The 20,625-nt window shown below is 37.9% G+C and overlaps 1 protein-coding gene across 3 annotated transcripts; it reads right to left on the reverse strand.

Moving 5' to 3' along the window:
• Positions 1-162: 162 nt before the first annotated feature.
• LOC114364085 (glutathione synthetase) lies at positions 163-20,117 on the reverse strand. 3 transcript variants are annotated; one of them, XM_028320077.1, is made up of 14 exons: positions 19,777-20,117; positions 18,999-19,094; positions 18,233-18,349; positions 15,949-16,098; positions 12,365-12,495; positions 9,369-9,411; positions 7,915-8,085; positions 7,554-7,621; positions 7,165-7,269; positions 6,634-6,840; positions 4,723-4,858; positions 2,095-2,186; positions 1,303-1,476; positions 163-1,133 (listed from the first exon to the last, which is right to left on the reverse strand). In XM_028320077.1, exons 1-13 carry the CDS (start codon positions 19,921-19,923, stop codon positions 1,347-1,349), a joined length of 1,593 nt encoding a protein of 530 aa, XP_028175878.1. In that variant the 5' UTR covers positions 19,924-20,117; the 3' UTR covers positions 163-1,133; positions 1,303-1,346. The 3 variants fall into 3 exon arrangements, with proteins under 3 accessions (XP_028175878.1, XP_028175876.1, XP_028175877.1); XM_028320075.1 differs by lacking the exon at positions 12,365-12,495 and having other exon boundaries at positions 15,929-16,098; XM_028320076.1 differs by lacking the exon at positions 15,949-16,098 and having other exon boundaries at positions 19,777-20,111.
• Positions 20,118-20,625: the final 508 nt, after the last annotated feature.

The following is a 20,625-nucleotide window of genomic DNA, read 5'->3' on the forward strand; positions in this document are numbered from 1 at the left end:
CAGCTTGAAACAACCTACCAAAAACTTTCACCTTATTTCAACTACATGCCACAGTGTAAGTATTAAATGTTTATTGTGTGAAATAATGATTATTTTTCTGGGAAGAAAAAAGTAGTTAAGTAGTAGCTAACCCAAAAATTACAGAACACAGAAACACAATTATTTAGGTTTTCATCAATGGTTTATTTTGTTTATAAAACCTTAAACAGTTAACAGCACCAGTAACTTACAGAACAGATTGTTCCATTTCATAAGTTTTAATAAATGCATAATTAAATAATGTTACATTTTGCATGATTTCATTATAATAATAATTTATACAGTTGCAAGTGTTGTCCATTTGGTAAAACGAACTATAACAAAGTTTTCGTTTTGCTGGTTGCCTATGAATTATTAAAATACATCTTAGTTATATTTTGAAATTAATAAAATATAATTAAAAAGTTTTCACACACCATTTTCACTGAATTATTTGTCTTTTCATCACAAAATAGAAAATATAACAACACTACAGTAACAATGGTGTTGCAACTAAATTTTATAATTTTACTGTTACCAATTTAACTAGGACAGTTAAAATATGTAATTATCGCAATAATAGAAAAATAAACATTTATGCTAAATAAAAACAAGACAGAAACGGAATGTAGAATTAATAATACCTTTTCCATTAGTAATTACAATAATTATTAAGTTAAAATTAAATAACGAAATTGTTACAAACTTGTGGTAACCTTTTGATGAGGGTAATTATTTTAAACAATTATGAAGACTCCGACTAACGTTTTAAGCGCTTAGAGGCTAATTTTGGTAATCGCGTATACGCGTGCCTTATGGTTTATTAAGGCACCTAATATAACGCTCTTGCAAGCCAAAATAAGTTTAAAAAGTCAATCAAGTGTTCGAAAAAAATTAAAAATAATTCAGATAAAAATAATATCTATTTAACTATCAATATCAAACGTATGGCACAGCCATAATGTTTTTGGGTACGTTAAAAAAATATTTATTTAGAAATTCCATATTGATTTCTTGTAGGTAACATGGTGTAATACGTTTACTTTGAGCACGACATGACGTTTCAGTACCGCCTCTGTTCCGTGGTAATACCGCTCTAGATTTCAAACATAAATCTGTAAAAAAAAACAAAATACAGTATTAAATTATTTTGAGGTAAAGTCTGTTCGCCGAGAGTTGATAAATATTATGAAATGTCTTGCAATAGCGACTGTCGCTTAATTATCGCATTCTGTATGGCGGGCGTCGATGTCACAATGCGCACTGAGTACCATGGTCACTTACCACGGCTAGTTCAGAGACGTTATAAGTTCCATAGACGTATCGTGCTAGAGTTGCAGCAAGTAGGGCGAGTCAAGAGCCCCCAAGCCGGCGGCGACTCCGCCCTCATTCGCGTCTGCTAGTTTGGTCCGCAGCATGTGCCCCACTTGCTTGTTGCTGAAGATCTTGTCTTTGGTGCTGTTGGAGGAAACGTTCCTCTATTACTAGCTATGCCAAAGACTGTATTGTACGCGTGAAAATTAAAATACAATAGTTGGATATTTTTATTTTTCCATTGTTACTTAATTTTTAGCGGTAAGAGTTTGCAGTGAGATGCAAGTTGCATCTCAATCTAAAAAAAGGTTATGGGTTCGATTTCCGCCTTATTCAATTTAGGCTGAGTTGCGCCACCTTACTTTAACCGCAAGGCCCAGAACAGACGGTGAAACGCAACTGCAACGAACTGCAACTTTCTGATGATTCTGATGAATGAAACTGAACCTGAAAGTTTCAAACTGGTCGCGTCATGTGTGGTCTCTCAACGGACGCTATGGCAGAAACTTAGATGCAACTCAAAAGTTGCAGTTTCGTTGCAGTTGCGTTTCACCGTCTGTTCTGAGCCTAACTATAATAACCATAACCAATGTTTTTTTTTTGTATGGTGATTGACAGATTTTTGACGTTTAATAAAGTTAAATTATTGGAGCAACTCAGTGTTAAATTATTGAACGGAAGCTCTAGACAAATGACATTTTTGATCGCTCCGAAACATTTTATTTTGCCACTAGTCTATGGGGCAAATAATCAAGAACTCACCCAATGATGACCCCAAATATTCCCAGTTCAGACACCAAGTCAGTGACGGGCGGTGGGACAGATGCGCCCGGTCTCACCACGTATCCGGAAACCTAAAAAAATAAACATACAGGTGTTATTTCTTCCAGTGGGGCCAATGGGAAAATATCAGTTGCATTATCCCCCTCTAGAAAGTTTTTTTGCGAAGGTATTTAAAAAATTTACTACTCAATGTCGTCAACAATATGGTGTAATTTAGCTTTTTTCAAGGGTCGAGCACCGTTTGCCGATGTAATATGACAAGTAGCTACTGTACTAGCATTTAGCGCACCCCACGCGTATTTTTTCTTCTTTCCATCGATTTTTTTTTTACTGTAGGTGAAGAATACTTCGCGCGTACGTCATTAACTACTCGCTCGTGAATGCCTTGTGGATTAAACCCGCTGGGGGGTACGCCACACGTGTATTGTTTTCGATGCCTATTCGGGGAGACGAACAGGCCTAGTGGTGCATTGTAATTGCCTATTAACTCTAGTTTGACACCAGCAGGCAGCCAATCCTAATTTTCCGACGGACTAGTCTTAATCATACGTGTGGCTCTCGTGGTCTCTACTTATGTCATACGTGTGGCGCAAAGATGGAAGTATGGACTAGTGTGGAAGACTAGAGGCCTATGTCCAGCAGTGGACGTCCAGTGGCTGTAATGACGCTGGTCTAGTATGGTAGTAGCTGCGACTCACCAGCGGCGGCAGGATGCGCTCCAAGTGTAGAAGACTAGAGGCCTATGTCCAGCTGTGGACGTCCAGTGGCTGTAATGACGCTGGTCTGGTATGGTAGTAGCTGTGACTCACCAGCGGCGGCAGGATGCGCTCCATGAGAATGTAGGCGGCGCGCTCGCGACTGTGGCGCATGGATGGAAGTAAACTAGTGTGGAAGACTAGAGGCCTATGTCCAGCAGTGGACGTCCAGTGGCTGTAATGACGCTGGTCTAGTATGGTGTAGCTGTGACAGGATGCGCTCCAAGTGTGGAAGACTAGAAACCTATGTGCAGCAGTGGACGTGGCTGAAATGATGATGATGGTCTATGGAAGTAGTTGTATCTTACCAGGGGCGCATGGATGGAAGTAGACTAGTGCGGAACACTAGAGGCCTATGTCCAGCAGCGGACGTTCAGCGGCTGAAATGATGATGTCCAGTGGTAGTGACTCACCAGCGGCGGCAGGATGCGTTCCATGAGGATGTAGGCAGCGCTCACGTCTGTGACGCATGGATGGAAGTAGACTGGTGTGGAAGACTAGAGGCCTATGTCCAGCAGTGGACGTCCAGTGACTGAAATGATTATGTTCAGTGGTAGTATCTCACCAGCGGCGGCAGGATGCGTTCCATGAGGATGTAGGCGGCGCGCTCGCGGCTGTGACACAAGGATGGAAGTAAACCAGTGTGGAAGACTAGAGGCCTATGTCCAGCAGTGGACGTCCAGCGGCTGAAATGATGATGTCCAGTGGTAGTGACTCACCAGCGGCGGCAGGATGCGTTCCATGAGGATGTAGGCGGCGCGCTCGCGACTGTGGCGCAAGGATGGAAGTAGACTAGTGGAACACTGGAGGCCTATGCCCAGCAGTGGACNGCTGCTTAGCTACGGCACGCTGTTGTGGGGTAACTCGGTCGATGTGACAAGGGTATTCATTGCACAAAAAAAGTGTATAAGGGCTATTTGCAAAGCGCATTTTCTTGAATCATGTAAACCTTTATTCGAAAAGCTTTCAATATTACCTGTTCCATGCTTATACATAAAGCAGGCGTGTATTTTCGTAAAACAGAACCCACATTATTTTTTGACAAGGGGTGAATTTAAAAATAAGCCAACGAGACATCAAGGTAGGATCTTGTTGCCTAATATTAAACTGACGTTTTTCAAACGCAGTCCTCATTGTATGGCTATAAAAATTTATAATAAATTACCTGATAAGTTCAAAGATCTACCTTTGCTGTCTTTTAAAAGACAAATACACGCCTGGCTATTAACTAAGTGCTATTATTCAGTCAGGGAATATCTCGACGAACAATAGAATTTTAATCAGACTAACGAACAACAATTAATTTTTATTTATATAGATGACATATTTGATTTGATACCAGCAGTGGACGTCCAGTGACTGAAATGATTATGTTCAGTGGTAGTATCTCACCAGCGGCGGCAGGATGCGTTCCATGAGGATGTAGGCGGCGCGCTCGCGGCTGTGACACAAGGATGGAAGTAAACCAGTGTGGAAGACTAGAGGCCTATGTCCAGCAGTGGACGTCCAGCGGCTGAAATGATGATGTCCAGTGGTAGTGACTCACCAGCGGCGGCAGGGTGCGTTCCATGAGGATGTAGGCGGCGCGCTCGCGACTGTGGCGCAAGGATGGAAGTAGACTAGTGGAACACTGGAGGCCTATGCCCAGCAGTGGACGTCCAGTGACTGAAATGATTATGTTCAGTGGTAGTATCTCACCAGCGGCGGCAGGATGCGTTCCATGAGGATGTAGGCGGCGCGCTCGCGGCTGTGACACAAGGATGGAAGTAAACCAGTGTGGAAGACTAGAGGCCCATGTCCAGCAGTGGACGTCCAGCGGCTGAAATGATGATGTCCAGTGATAGTGACTCACCAGCGGCGGCAGGATGCGTTCCATGAGGATGTAGGCGGCGCGCTCGCGGCTGTGGCGCATGCGTACGAGAGCATCGCGTACGTCCGCACCGTACAAATTGTTACCACCACCTTCGCGCTGCGGTTTCAGAACGAACCTGAAAACGCAAGAGTTTAGCCAAGTAAATAAGTGTTTAATATCTAGAAATAACGTCTATTCAAGACGTCAGGAAAGCATCCTAGAGGATGCAAAGATGTAATGTAAGCCCTCGACATTCTTGCACCTCTCAGCACTTCATTTTAGATGATCTCAATAGACCATAAAACGGTCGTCAGACTTCAGCTGGGGACATTAAGATTATATGTAGATGTTGACACTTTCAGGTATTCCATAAGAAAGGCTCTACCAAGAGATAAGAAGAAGAAGTATTAACAACTCTCAGGGTTCTCCAAGAAGACCTTCGTCTAGGGCAGTGGTTCTTAACCAGTGGTCCGTGGACCACTGGTGGTCCCTGGAGGCATTCCAAGTGGTCCACGAAGTGCACTTGCACACCTTGGTCAAAACCACTTTTAACTGATTTTTGCAGTCAAACTGCTTTACTTTTGACCGATTATGATTATGAGGTGGTCCCTGACAAGACAGAAATTTGGTAAAATGGTCCCTCATGACTTAAAGGTTAAGAACCACTGGTCTAGGGACACATAATTAAATCGTAATCTCACCAAGCGTGCTCAATCGTCATTTTCATGGCCCTCTCGCCGCCCTCATCGAAGTCCAGCGAGTAGAGACCCGTAAATACAGGGTGGAAACGATAAGTGATCTCACGCGATTATTTCTAAACTATACAAGATATCGAAAAACTGGTTACTGATCCTGAAAGTGCTTTACGAGCTCTTTCCAACGGTATAAGTAATAGGTTACAGAATTAAATGGATCTATCCGAAAATTCAATGTTTTCAGCCTCCATACTAAATGTATGCCAGCCACACAATATTAGAAGTGTTATATTTTTTAATAAATAATAAAAACTTAAATTAAACTCGTAAATTGCATTCTCATTTAAAATTATTCATGGAAAACATTGGTTTTAGGCTTTATTTGCTATAATATTATCAAGCCATGAGTGCCATGACTGTGGCAGTACTAAATGTATGGAAGCTGGAAACATTGAATTTTCGGATAGATCCAGTTTATTTTGTAACTTATTATTGGTACCGTTGGATAGAGCTCGTGAAGCACTTTCAGGATCAGTAACCAGTTTTTTTGATATCTTGTATAGTTTTTAATATTATGTGGTTTTACTAAATGTATGGAAGCTGGAGACATTGAATTCTCGGATAGATCCAGTTAATTCTGTGACCTGTTATTGGTACCGTTGGATAGAGCTCGTAAAGCACTTTCAGAATCAGTAACCAGTTTCTCGATATCTTGTATAGTTTAGAAATAATCGAATGAGATCACTTATCGTTTCCACCCTGTATATCCCGCACGCGACTGCTTCCCATGGGAACACCTGATATGCTTCCCCTAAGGACCTGGAGTATATGAGCTCACCTTTCTGCGTCCTCCAGCGCCATTTCCACAGCCCGCTCGCCTCCCTCGTCGAAGTCCAACGAGTAGAGCCCCGTGAATATATCCCGCACGCGACTGCTTCCCATGGGGACACCTGATATGCTTTCCCTGGGGTCACCTGATAAGTTCATAGACTCACCTCTCAGCATCTTCTAGCGCTATTTCTACAGCACTTTCGCCACAGCCTGGAAAATATATGCTCACCTTTCTGCGTCCTCAAGCGCCATTTCCACAGCCCTCTCGCCGCCCTCGTCAAAGTCCAACGAGTAGAGGCCCGTGAATATATCCCGCACGCGACGCTTCCCATGGGAACACCTGATATGGTTCCCCTAAGGACGGACCTGGAGTATATGAGTTCACCTTTCTGCGTCCTCAAGCGCCATTTCCACAGCCCGCTCGCCTCCCTCGTCAAAGTCCAACGAGTAGAGCCCCGTGAATATGTCCCGCACGCGACTACTTGCTGCGCCCGCTCCCATAAACTTCTCTAACACGCCTGGTCCTGCCAGCGCTTGTTGCACCTTCTTCGTGCCGGCTAGCTGGTAGTGGATGGAGGGGCACTTGATTGCTCTAAAAGTAAGTCATAAAAGTTATTTAGTTTCTGCAGAGACTTAAAAAGCGCTTTTACAAGACCCAGTATTATTTAAAGCCAATTGACTGCTTTGGGATAATAATGGGAAAGTGTTGAAAAGCAGCGCAAACTAAGGCAAGCTGTGAGGAAGAATATAATTTATTTGTGAAAGTTTTTTTAGGGTAAATGGCAGCCTATGACTTTCTGGTTTATACTTTATAGCAGTTATACTTCGGTGTCTAAGTTTAACGTCATTGATAGGAAAATTTAGGATTTACATAAAATGAAACACATTAGTATGAATTACTTAATAAATAACTCACGTGGATCTCTCAACGCGCAGTCTTGCGTCCCACTCTCGCGACGATGGATATTGCGCCGGTTCGTATCCCGACCGGTAGTACACCACAGCGACTGGGCGTCCATCTCTGAATAATTTTTATATTTTTTTACAATCAGGCAAAAAGCGCATCTCCACTTTCCCTAATTTTAACCTTATCATTGCTTTGGAACATTAATACTAGTAATGTAACAATCGTCACATTTTTTCCCATAGGCCCCAGTGGGGACGGCTGGGAAAAGAGAAGGCGCGTAGTGTCAAAGTGAATGTCGAGAGAAAAACATCATGCAGGTAAAATAATATCAAAACAAACTACTATACTATACTTTTATGAATTTTCTATTAATAAATGAGACCATAACTCATACTCACATAATCAATTGCTTCTTATCGTTAAGTTCAGTCTCTTCATAAATTTCATTTAAAGTCTTCCTCATTATCTGCAGACAAAAAGTGACATTACAAAATATGTTTAGCTACCATACTCATCAAATAACAAGCAACTACAAAAACGGGACTATTCCCAGCTTTTGTTCCCACCGCTGAAATTTGTGTAGCCAGGATATACAACTTTACCGCCAATAAAAACCCAACCAATTAAGGTGAAGTTTGTCTTAGTGAAAAGTTAAACTGTCGTTGGTAACTGTCGTAGAAAAACAGGAGTTCTCTCCAGTGCAAATTGGATTGGTGACAAAAAAATGTTTAAGGAATCAGAGCAACTACAATAGCCCACCTGTATCTCAGGACGTGTCTCAGATATGTAGAACTCGTGGAACCGCTGGTCGCAGATATTGTAAGAGACCTCTTCCACAACGAAAATGACGACCGCGTCTGGCGCCCCAAACAAGTCGAAAGCGTCCGTTATACCCGAGCAGAGGCCGGATAGAGCGCGGTTTTCGGGCATCTGTTTATAAAAATGTAATAATGGAATAATATTTAAAATGGAAAAGTGTTGACGACAGCAAAATTATCTTATTTGAATAAAAAAATTGGATAACGAAATCATGTGAGTCTATATTGAGACCGCATAAAGGTATAATTCCGAACTCCGATACTTGCAGCAGCTCGCTTCCACCTTGGGCCTGATTATGACTTTCCATCAGGTGAGATGTAGGCAATTTAAACCTTTAAATGATGACAATCTGAGCTACGCAGCAATTCAGCTTGGCAATGTTGCTGAGATAGTAGATACTGTAAAATTCTTAGGCTTCACTTTGGACAAACATTGTAATTGGAAAGCACACATAGAGGCGATGTGTATGAACATTGATAGATTCGTATATGCTTTAAGACGCCTTAGTAACATTTCATCCATTGAAACCGCTTTAGCCGCGTATCATGGCTATGTATCGTCGCTGCTTAGCTACGGCACGCTGTTGTGGGGTAACTCGGTCGATGTGACAAGGGTATTCATTGCACAAAAAAAGTGTATAAGGGCTATTTGCAAAGCGCATTTTCTTGAATCATGTAAACCTTTATTCGAAAAGCTTTCAATATTACCTGTTCCATGCTTATACATAAAGCAGGCGTGTATTTTCGTAAAACAGAACCCACATTATTTTTTGACAAGGGGTGAATTTAAAAATAAGCCAACGAGACATCAAGGTAGGATCTTGTTGCCTAATATTAAACTGACGTTTTTCAAACGCAGTCCTCATTGTATGGCTATAAAAATTTATAATAAATTACCTGATAAGTTCAAAGATCTACCTTTGCTGTCTTTTAAAAGACAAATACACGCCTGGCTATTAACTAAGTGCTATTATTCAGTCAGGGAATATCTCGACGAACAATAGAATTTTAATCAGACTAACGAACAACAATTAATTTTTATTTATATAGATGACATATTTGATTTGATAATTTTTGTAAGGAATATTTTAATTGGCGACATTGATAGGTACTATTAATTTAATTTTACATTGACATTTTTTTTTAATCATTTGACATTTATATTATTGAATCCTATAATTTTTGCACGTCTGTGATCAGACTAAACACATCATGATCCTATTTTAATATTGTCACCCTGTATTACTGTGTTTTTAGCAAATAAACGTTTTGAATTTTTGAATTTGAATTTGAATTTGCGCGCAGCAGAGTTCGGAATCATTATCTAACTATGAAACGAGAGAAAAAAAAAAGAATATTTTTCCTTTATAAATAAAGTATAGAAATTTTACTTACATTTTTAATTAGATCACCGTGACCAAGTTGCCTTAATATGTAGCTGAAAATATTGAGTTTCATAAGCATTTTATAATAAAAAATCGAAAATTTGACCAATATTATTATTGTGTAATTGGAAAAAATAAATAGAAATTGCTAAATATAATTTAATTTTACTCATTAATTTGTAATTATTTTTTTAACAAAACATGCTGATATCATCATCATTAAATTAATATGCTTTTTATAATTAAGTAAGAAATCTAATGTGGTCAAATTTTCGGACACAAAGAGAAAAGAAAAGAAAAAAAGTAGTGAAGAACAACCAAAGCAAACCATCAAACAGCTACAAAAAGCGCTCAATCAACAACAGCACAGGGCCCCTAAAACAAAACAACATCAACTAGATACCAAACAGCAAACACAAATACTATTAGATACCACCTTCCAATATCAAACATATTTTTATACCTGTGTTGTGTATTTTTCTCATTGGCCACCACCAAAATATTATCACTTATTTATTTTTAAAATAAAAAAATAATAATTTCCTACCACTGAGGTGCTCAATGGGACACTTTTCCCAAACGCCACCCTTTGTAAAAAATAAGCTATTCTTTTCTAAATATGACAAATAGCGAATATTTAAATGGCGAGACCAATGTTAAGAACATTATTTATTTTTAAACACGTAAAACGTATTACTGGAAGGTGAATCATTAAATTCTATTCAACGTGCACAATTATTATGAGACCCCTATGAAAAAAGCAAAAATATCCATACTGCTTTTTTTAGTCCGAATGTGTGTTACCCAGCCCTAAATCTACAACTACAATCTAACTCAAAACTACTTTTATTTAAAATGCGCTTTTAAAAAATATTTTGATATCATAAAATTATTTTATTTGCATTTAGTTTTTTGAGTTTCTTATTTAGGTATTAATTAATTCATGCAATGTTTACAAACGTTTTATCTATCGCTTTTGGAATATTATATTTTATTTTAATTTTAGTTAAATATATTAACAGATATTTTTGAATTATGTGTTGTAATAATTATTTAAAAATGTGATGCATTTTTGTTTTCAATTTTATATTAGTTTTGTGATTCGTATCAAAATTAAATCTTACCATAAGCTTTATAAGAAGGGACTGTGTTTATTTGTAAGTTTGTAGCTAATATTTTACTGTGTTACTAGGATCTTATCTTATTTGTCTATTTAGGCAAAGGAGTGATAGGAGTTGTTTGGAGCATTTTTGTAAACAGTAATTAAATCATTATCTATCGTCTTAAAGCGAGAAAGTATTCCTAAGTTAATTTCTGAGGTTTGAGACACTGTCTAACCTTAACCACTGATGAGAGAGTATGTCTATGTCTAACAAACTAGAGATCAAAATAATTATTGTGGGCCATCAGTGACTTACGTGTCATCATACGTGTTAAACTGTTAACCAATCTTTTATCGACATGGACAGAGTAGTTACCTCAGGAACCAACTTAGCGGCTGACCTAAAAGTCTTAAAATTCAAATCTTAAACCATTACCACTCCAATGCTCGAATTTAAGAAGAATTTAGTTCTGTAAATTAAACAAAAACATTACATTAAACCTATGTATAAATATTTAGTCAATGGTAGGCTTATAAGGTCAACACGTTCAGAAACAATCCATCAGAAATGTAACAAATATTTTGAACGCAACATTTAATTGTGCATGGGTGATTAAAGCAAAGTCATTTTTTGAAAGATGTGTACCCTAAGCCATACCCAGCAATGACTGGACAGAAAGACAACAACATCTGAACAACAACACACGATTTAATGTTTATTATTTGACCGACAATGCAGGCGTGGTCAGGTAACATCTCTCAAGTGATCGCACTACTGAAGCTTTTAAAATGCGTCCACAAGATACATGCTCTCGAATATCAACTCAAAAAAACATCTAAATAATACACTAAAATAATAACCTAACTTTACTTTAAAACTATGTGCAAAGCTAAGCCATACAAGTGCAACAAACAACAATAAAATAAAAACGGACAAGCATAGACATGATTCGAGTGGAAGAGATGGATGTATAGCGTGCATTGAGACGAAGAGATAGCAGTCACATGAGAGATGTCGACTGATACTGTCGCTTAAGCACATGGGGTTGTTTGTACCTGGATACTTCCTTCTTAAAAACCTGTTACAAGACTAAGAACTACTAAAAAGTTTGCATTTTAAAACGGTAGTTAATTATGGTAAAAAATAATATAAAAAAAGTCCGTTTAGCAATCTAAAAAAATGCAAACATTTTTAATAGTCCCCACCACCAGAGGTGCGACATGTGCTCGTGAGAAGTGTGTGTGAAGAAGGTGATTAAAGCCTAAAACATATTTACATAATTTAACAACCATGTTTCAGTTTTCATGCAAGTGTTTTCCTGTAAAAAATCTCAAGACTTCACTGAAAAAAGACATGCTCCTGAATGGATGGTAGTGGAAGGAAAAACAGAATGTAGGTGCATGCAGTTTGTAACACGCTTTCTCTGGTGGCGCCATGTTAGTTTTTAGACAAACCTGTGTCGTTTACGTCTATTTCGTTATTTATTTTTTTAACATTTTGATTAACTGCGCAGAGCGGGAGAGGTGTATTGTGCGTACCAAATCAAAACGGAACCCCATATTAAAGAGAACGATAGAAACAAAATTATGGGGTCAGAACTCAGAAGAAAAAACATATTTTAGATTTTTTTACAGTCACACCGTTCTTGAACCTTCACAGGGTCTGAGCCTGCGCCTGGACACCGCTGACTGTTGCCAGTGCCTTACTGCACTGTTTTTAATTACATTTTGTATGTTATTTCAATTTTACTCATACTTTTTAGATTAATAAATGTATTACTGATTAGCTCTTAAATCGTGAATATACCCCTTCAGCACTGCGTTTATTATCAAGACATGAAAATATAAAATAAAGATGTTAAAGTATCCAGGTAAATCCCCATGCGCACGCGACGCGTCGGTACCGAGACATGGCTGGTAGGTTCGACGCGATGGCGCCGAAACTGGATGCCACAGTGTTAAACTCCACTTGCTTAATGTGGTTGCCGCCCTTCTGCATCAGGTAGTCGGAGCGAAACAGGCCCAGGCTGAGGGTCTGCAATATTATACAGTCGGTAACTAATAATAAAATGGCTTCGTGAATCATCAGGACATTCATTCTTCTCCACTGCAGGGGACGAATCTTTAATTTACACAGGGAGGATTCGGCCTCCTTACGCTGGCCAGACGGGCCGGGGAGGCCTGTCGACATCCACAGAGAGAGTGGAGGTAGTCCTGTTCCACTCTGCCGGAACCATATGGCTTCGTGAATGGCAGAAACTTATGTAGATGGCGCTTCTTTTCCACTAGGTTCCATAAGCTGCTTGATAAGAATAAAGTTGCAAGTTTTGCCTTGAGGACTGCTTAGTCATCATAATAAATAGCAAAAGAAGTGAACAGTTTAAGAAAGGCCTCCCCGTTTTAATTTATTCAAATATAAATTCGACTGTCCTGGTTATTTTTTTTGCAAATTAACAAATAATAAAACAATAATACATAAACCCATTAGGACCCGAATATTCCCATTTGTCCCCTGATGGGACTATAGGGACTTTTTTCCCAGATGACCCGGATCTTATACGTTCACTTCCAATAATATTTATAAATAGTATTAAATTATAATTTATCTGTTATTCTAACACATTTATGTTTATATGTCGCGAAAACTAGAACTAAAGCATGAAATGCAGTCATCAGTCTTGTGGGATCAATATTCACAGTAGTCCCATCAATGGATAACCATGTAGGGATAAATGGGAATACATGGATATTCTTACACTATTTTTTACAGTTTTTACACACATACTTTATACAATGACTTGTTATTCTAATTTCCTTGTTATGAAGGTCATAGCTATAAGATAACAATGCATACTTTAATAATATTCTGTCCACTCATTGTTGATTACAACTTGCTCTGAACATTTGATATTAAAATAAGAATCAGACGAACTTTGGAATTACATCATTACTCTTGTACCAATTTTTTTTGCGCAAGACCTCAAGTTTGAGAAAACTTGAAGCAGATAATAACTAAAATGGTGATAAACTGGAAATAGTTATTTGTGTGTTTAGGGTGTTTTTATTGTAATATCTGTGCTTAAAAAAATGTAGTAAAAAAACTTTGCATATAAATAAATGACGTGTTTTTATCCTAATAGTAATAACCTATCAAGTCATTATTGTAATAAATAATATGTTCACGATTTCAACTTCTTTTATGTAAGACCTAAATAAATAAATTGTGTCATTTTTAGATTTATAGCAGTCTTTACTTACACGTCATTTTTTATGATGTATGCTCTCATTATTATTTATTACATAAGGCTGCTAATATATTCACTCGTTTCAAAGTTATTGACGATTGTGAAAACACCTGTATCATTGATACTGCTTACGTCCGATCGATTTTCGTTTAGAGAAAATCATGCATAATAGTAAATTATTAGTTTGCACCAAGAGACTTGAACAAATACTTGAGCATTGCACCTAATTAGATAAGTATTGTTTTCTTAACACCACAGCTAGGGTCGTTTATTATTATTATAATAATTATTAATTACACATTTTATTTACCAAATTATGAAAGTATTAATGCAAACCATATCCTATTCCTGTTCAAGTCTCAAATAGTTGCTACAAAATGCTGTTTCAATTTCTCACTATCCAATTGTTACGATTAGCAAGACAATACAATTGTTTACCAACACACGCTTCTTGTAAGATGTTAATGTCGAGCATCATTGTTTTGTCCGTTTAAGATTTAATACACATTCATGTTAATTAATGATTATTGGCTTAGACATCACGGATGTAATTGATTAGGGTTACTAATTAAATATTTTAGATTCAACTAAAATTGAGGCAAAATATTTACAGGCGTAACCTCGATTCAGGGAATTTAAATAGATTACAATGGTAAATTGGAATTACTTGAAACGAATGATAAAGCTTCTTTCCATTCCACTTATAAAATAAAATTACAGATTATTAGCTCTTCACACCATACAAAGCGTAACAAGAAAACTTGATACATTTCTCGTTTTTTTGTACACCCTGTAATACTTAATATTATTTAATCTTAATAACTTCGCAGTAACTCCAGCAAATCAATCGAAATTAATATTTTACAAGCCAACCACTCCCTCAAATAATAAGCGAAATAAAACTGTAAAAATATTTACACACAACGGTTGTTTTAGGCTCAAATTCAGTCGAATCTAATTAATTCTACGTCATGCGAAATAATAATTAATTATTTTAGCTACAATTAGCAAAAACTGTTACTTTACTGGACCATACCGGACCCCACGACTATTAAGACTGTCGTTTACGCCCATTTGATGACACGAGTAAAGCAGTAAAGCATACAACAGTCTGATACATAGATATTTTGATTAAAAAGCGAAACATTAAAATATACGTACGGCATCAAAGTAGAAAGTTTCACGGTCTTGTCAGCTAAAATGTCGTCACGGTTCAGTTCATTTCTATTTTTCTCGCTTGGTAAAGGCGAATTGTTATAGTTTTTGTTAGGTATTACCTAATAAACAGTGAAAGTTAACCGCTATCAAAAATTACTACCAAAAAAAGTTTTTTTGGTAGCAAAATCTCAGATTTTTGGGAAGACTCATACATTATGTTTTTTGGAAGATTTAGGTGATAGTTAAATTGTATGCTTTATCAAACTGTTGTCACTTTAAAACGCAATATGAATAAAATTACACTATACCTTTCTCAAAAAGTCAATTTATTGTATTTTTATAGTGTAGTTTTAATTTTAGAAAGGTGGTTTTTTAATGTTGTCCCATAATCCACCTACGGGGGATGGTGGGAATAATTAGTTTTTAGGTAAATTGATTTTTAAGGTCTAAAAAAGACTATAGCTTACAGTACAATGCAGTATTAAGGAAAAAGACCACAACTTAAGTATTGCATTTTAAAATATAGTTTAGAGACTGGTACAATAGGGTTATTATTCATTATTTTATTGATATTGCGACTGCATTTCTACAATGGGCGTAAATGACATCGGCTGGTACGTGATTGCGGTCGCTTTACAATGGAGGCGCAGGCGTATAGTTATCCATAGCAAAGTGATTTATATGAACAGCGCGAAGATAATTCTTCCCAAGACTTTTTAAAAAGTTTTTGTGTTCTGTATTGCTAAAAGTGCGATAACTTGCGCGTGCGCCTCCATTGAATCAGCGGGCTTATTTCACACCTACGTATTTTGAGTTCTATTCGTCTCTGTCACTCGCTTCCTGTTGTTATCACGAGCAAATGGGACAGATAACGATAGAACTAAAAATACGGAATGATATTGCGGGGTAGCTCCGAATAGCGTTTCAAGACGCGACCCTGATCGCCACGTATTCCTGTTGTCCCCCAAAATTTGTTCCTCACTGGTGGATTTTGGGAAAAACGTTGCGATATCCGCCAGTTGGGGCAAAAAATGGGGCACAGCAGGAATACGTCCGGACCTCTACCTCTGAATCTCCCTCGAGACGGGCCCTAGGTGTCCGAAGCCGGACGCAATACTGTTAATCTCCACTTGCTTCCACGAGCAGTAGGGCGTGTGCTTCGCGCACTGATTCTCTGTGTGGGGACACCGCGACTCCAACATGATGTCCGAACGGAGCATGCCTAGCGATATCGGCTACGCCGGACAGATAACGTTGTAAGCGCAGTTGGGGCAAGTGCTTGGATTGGGGCAAGTGTGTGGACCCTTTGTTTGCAGTCACGGAACTGGCGACGGCCGAGCGATGGCGGGGCGACGGCGGCGCGTCGCCATTTATACTGCCATGTTGTTGTATGCATCGCCGCCGCTACGCCGTCGCGTCGCGTCGCCATCGCTCAGGCCGTCGCCAATTTCGTGCCCGCAGACTTTGTCCTAAATGGGCGACGAGATGCGACATGAAACAACGCGGTGTTATGCGACCAATACTTCACGTGACGTGTGTCCTCCGTGGCTAAATAGGGCACTATCATAAACAAGGTCTAATTTATATTTTCGCGTTTGTCGTTCATCTAGGACAACGGGTTAGCGCGCCAACTTTAATGGAGCTATTCTTACTTAAACGCATGGGCAGTTAAGATGTTTAGTTCCTTCAATTAATGGAGGATTTGGTTTACACTCTCCGTACTTTGCAGACGGGTTTGGGGCTATTCCCGCTCCTAATTTCTCCCAAGTCCTGTATTGTCAAATTCTACAATTTGCCCACCAAAAATTTACTTCTTTTTGTACCTAACGACTTAGCACTGTGATGCTGAGGTTGAATTTGAATCTGGCACCAATGTTAATTTTTCTAGGCGGCCAGGATTTAGAAATAATAACCTTAAGTAAGTCGTCTCCAATGAATACATGAATCTTGAATATCTTTGCAATTACCCCATCGGCACTTGCCTCAACTGTGAAACACCAAAAAATGGTGTACGACCATTAAAGTAAAATAATACATGCTTATTTAATAATAATATTATACACAATAACCTATATTACCATTAATTCCTTTACATGCATCATTTCTGACGTTAAATATTCGTAGAAATATCACCCTGTATAAGCATAATAAATTCCTGGATATTATAGGCACCACTCCAAGCAGACGCTTTGACACTTAAGGAAGCGATAACGGCAATATGTTTTTGACATATCGGAGCGAACTGGGCGGAGCGAGCTAGTAGACATTGTAGTTATCCCTTACAAGACAGACATAGCAGGTATGCTGGTTTTAACTTTGGCGACTTAATCTAAAGCCTGTACCTATTCACTCTTGTACGGACCAAATATTGTAATTGGACCAAATAAAACAGGTTCGGATCTATCTGAGTTTTGAGTATTGACGTTCTATAATACTTGAAAAGCATTAACTTTATTCAGTTTTCAAACGAAAAAATCTAAATCCATTGTAAAAATAGCATATCTGCTTGGTCTCCAAACTCCAGAGGCTACACTTTTCTTGCTCCACTCTTAATGGAACTTCACACTGGTGGATTGGACCTATTGTGGTAACTTGAAATTTTCACTCTATATTATTAATATTCGTTACTAACGGGATCTTGCAAAGTCCCAACTCTTAAGTCTATTGAAATTTCTGTTTTTCCTAATAGAAACGATTGCCCATTTATAGCTATACCATTATAAAATTCGGACTGAATAGCGAGGAGCTCTGAAGTATCATAGCCGCTAGCAGATATTATTAGAGATATTAAAAACTAGTCTCCGCTTTCCGAGATAGCCGATAAAAATTGACAGTTACAGTCGTTTTTGGGCGAATAAAACCTAAAATTTTATTTTAATTCCCACTTGTCCCCAGTGGGGGCAACTGGGAATAACCCTTACCTTTTAGTTAGTCTAGCTAGGTTTTTTTCTGTACTCTTGTTTAGGCCATTGTATAATGCTTGTATTGTTTTTCTTATTCCAAACAATCCCGGCCATTTTTAAGCTGTTTATCAGATTTTTTGTTAAGAAAGGTATTTCATAAGGAGTCTATGGGGTTACTTCTCTTTCCCACAACTGGAACTTCTGTAGCTGTAACATCTTGGTTGAATTCCAATGAAACCTAATCCCGATTCAGTAATAGTTGTGTCATCTTTAAATACCTGCCGGGCTAGGATGCGCGCCGTGATAAAATCTTATCAATGATTTTAGACGACAAATGTATGGGCTTATCGCGTAAAATCGATAAAATAGTGCGATAGGCATACAAAACTGTTTCTACTGCTGCAGTTATATCGGCTATCTCAGAAGTCAGAGGAAGGCGAGGGTAGATGAAGAAAAGCATATTTACCTGAGCCACCCCCTCGTTCCTGACTTTCACCCAGATGTTGTAGAGATTGGCGGTGAATTCGTCCACTTGCAAGGCGTTCTGTAGCGTGTGTTCTAAGAACTCGTCGTCATGTGCCACCTAAATAGATTTTACTTTAAGAACTCTCTCAAATTATACTTTTAAGTAACGTTTTGAGCAGGACATCATTCGAGCTGCAAAGACCGCAAATTTAGGCCTCCACCTCGAATTTCGCGGGTTTTTTTGCGTATATTTAAATTAATCCGGCTTCCGAAAACAACGGCGCGACTCCACGCTGCCCGCAAACTATGAGGCTGAGGCCTAAGACACCCCTCGGACTAAACACTTTTTGTCGGCCGACAACTTGGTCGAACTGTTAATCAGTATTTACATGTATGGAAGTATTTACACATACATTACACAGATTTGGTATTGTTAGATTCCTTATACAAATAAGAAGCCGACCAAACTATCGGCACGCTAAAAAATCTACTAATAACACCAATTTTTTCTTTCGCTTTTTTTGTGTGTGTATAAATAAAAAAATTAAATAAATAAATATTATAGGGTAGTTGACACTGCCAGACAATTGAAGCTTTATGAGCTGTTAAAAACCTATGCTAGAACTCAGCTGGGCTGTATTTAAAGATCAATTTTTATGCTTATACAAATAGCATGCATTATTACAGCAGGAACAAGTTTTAGCATAGGCCCTTATTTATTAGCTATCTTAAATAAATATGATTATACTATCTTAAATAAACCTCACCTTATGCATCAGCTCGTTCAGTACGGGCTGCAGCTCCACAGCTTTGTTGAACTCCGTCTGTGGGAATGGTGACGGCAGCAGTACAAATGGGGCGATCTGAAAATTAAACTCTTAGGTTAGGTTAGAAAGTTGGTTATTTGGTTAGGGCAGAATTTTAGTTTAAAAAATGTTTAATTCTGATATAATTTGATCCTACTCTGTATTTTTTGGATAATGATGTTATTCATTGTGTGGATTTTCATGAAATTTATATTCAATACTAAAAACACCTTTAGTCTAAGATTTTTTTAAGGTATGTCATTGCCTTTAGTAGCATGAATACCTCTGCAAAATATTTATTATTGGAACACACTTCCCAACTTAAATAAATTGTTGTCTTCAACCATATGTATCACAGAATGAAACTTAATATTCCAACCCCTGTTATAATCAATCTCTTACTAAGATCTGTTATATTTAATTACAATCTTATGACTTCAAATCTAACCATACAAAGAACACAGAACTTCTGCTATTTAGCGGCGATTAATAAGGAAATTGGGCAAACAAGTACACTAAAAATTTCATTTAAATAGCTATAATTGTTACAATAGTTATACCTAATTGTGGTTCCCTGACGGGAGACACGTTAATAAATGTTATTTACAAAATAATTTAAAATATCAGACCAAAATAGGAAGAAAAAGAAACTTAACCAAGACCCTACCCTTTGACCAAGTCAAGTGTTTATTAGTGTTTTATTTGGCCTAAATTACCTTAATTTAAAGATTGGCCTTACCTGAATGGAGTCCTTATTGAATTGCTTCTTATCCCTCATTCCAACTCCATGCATCAAGGCCCAGTCTTTTGCTTTTTCAATAACATTCACCAAGACTTTGTGGTCCAGCGGCAAAGGAATACAAGTCGCTAAACGAGCTTGAGACATCGTTATCACAGCTCCAACAGCAACGAAATAAACACAAGCAACCTAAAGAGTTACTGCACGAACCAAACTAAATACGTTCGGCTTCCTTACTTGCGATTTATTTTGAAAATGAAAACCAAAGACGAAAACCCCGATTTTTGTGATTTTTACTGTATTCACTTGACAGCTGACTGACAGTGACAGCCATTCAGCTGACGTTTTTGTTTCTTAAATTATATTTAAAAAGCTGGCCAACTTAAACAACGAAACACTTCAAATACCGATTTCTAAATGTGCGTCTACCTTAACTTTACAAATTCAATAGCTATGGTTCAGACCAGGAAATTAAAAAGTTATAGTGTTGTAATAAGATTTATTTCCTCAAACCTATTTCAAATTACTATTTGAATACATCGAGCATTACGCTGCGCTGAAAGTCTATCGGGCTTCGGAAATAGTTTAATCAAAATGAGAAATCAGTAACAAAATACTATTAAATATGTGATGGCATTAAGCAGAATCGAATAGTCGATGGATGCAGCATTATTGTACCTATTCTTTTCAAATAAATACTTTGAGTTTGATTATCTTTCACGCGAAACTATTGTACTTAATGATCGTGTAATAAAAAAGAGTCAAATATCCAGTTTTTGTTTTATTTATTAGTTCAGATCACTCAGCTTTTACTGTAAACTTGACGAGCACCGAGGTAACTGAGCAGCT

Source organism: Ostrinia furnacalis, unplaced genomic scaffold (genome assembly GCF_004193835.3).
Source record: "Ostrinia furnacalis isolate ACB-3 unplaced genomic scaffold, ASM419383v2 OfSCF7348, whole genome shotgun sequence".
NCBI lineage: Eukaryota > Metazoa > Arthropoda > Insecta > Lepidoptera > Crambidae > Ostrinia > Ostrinia furnacalis.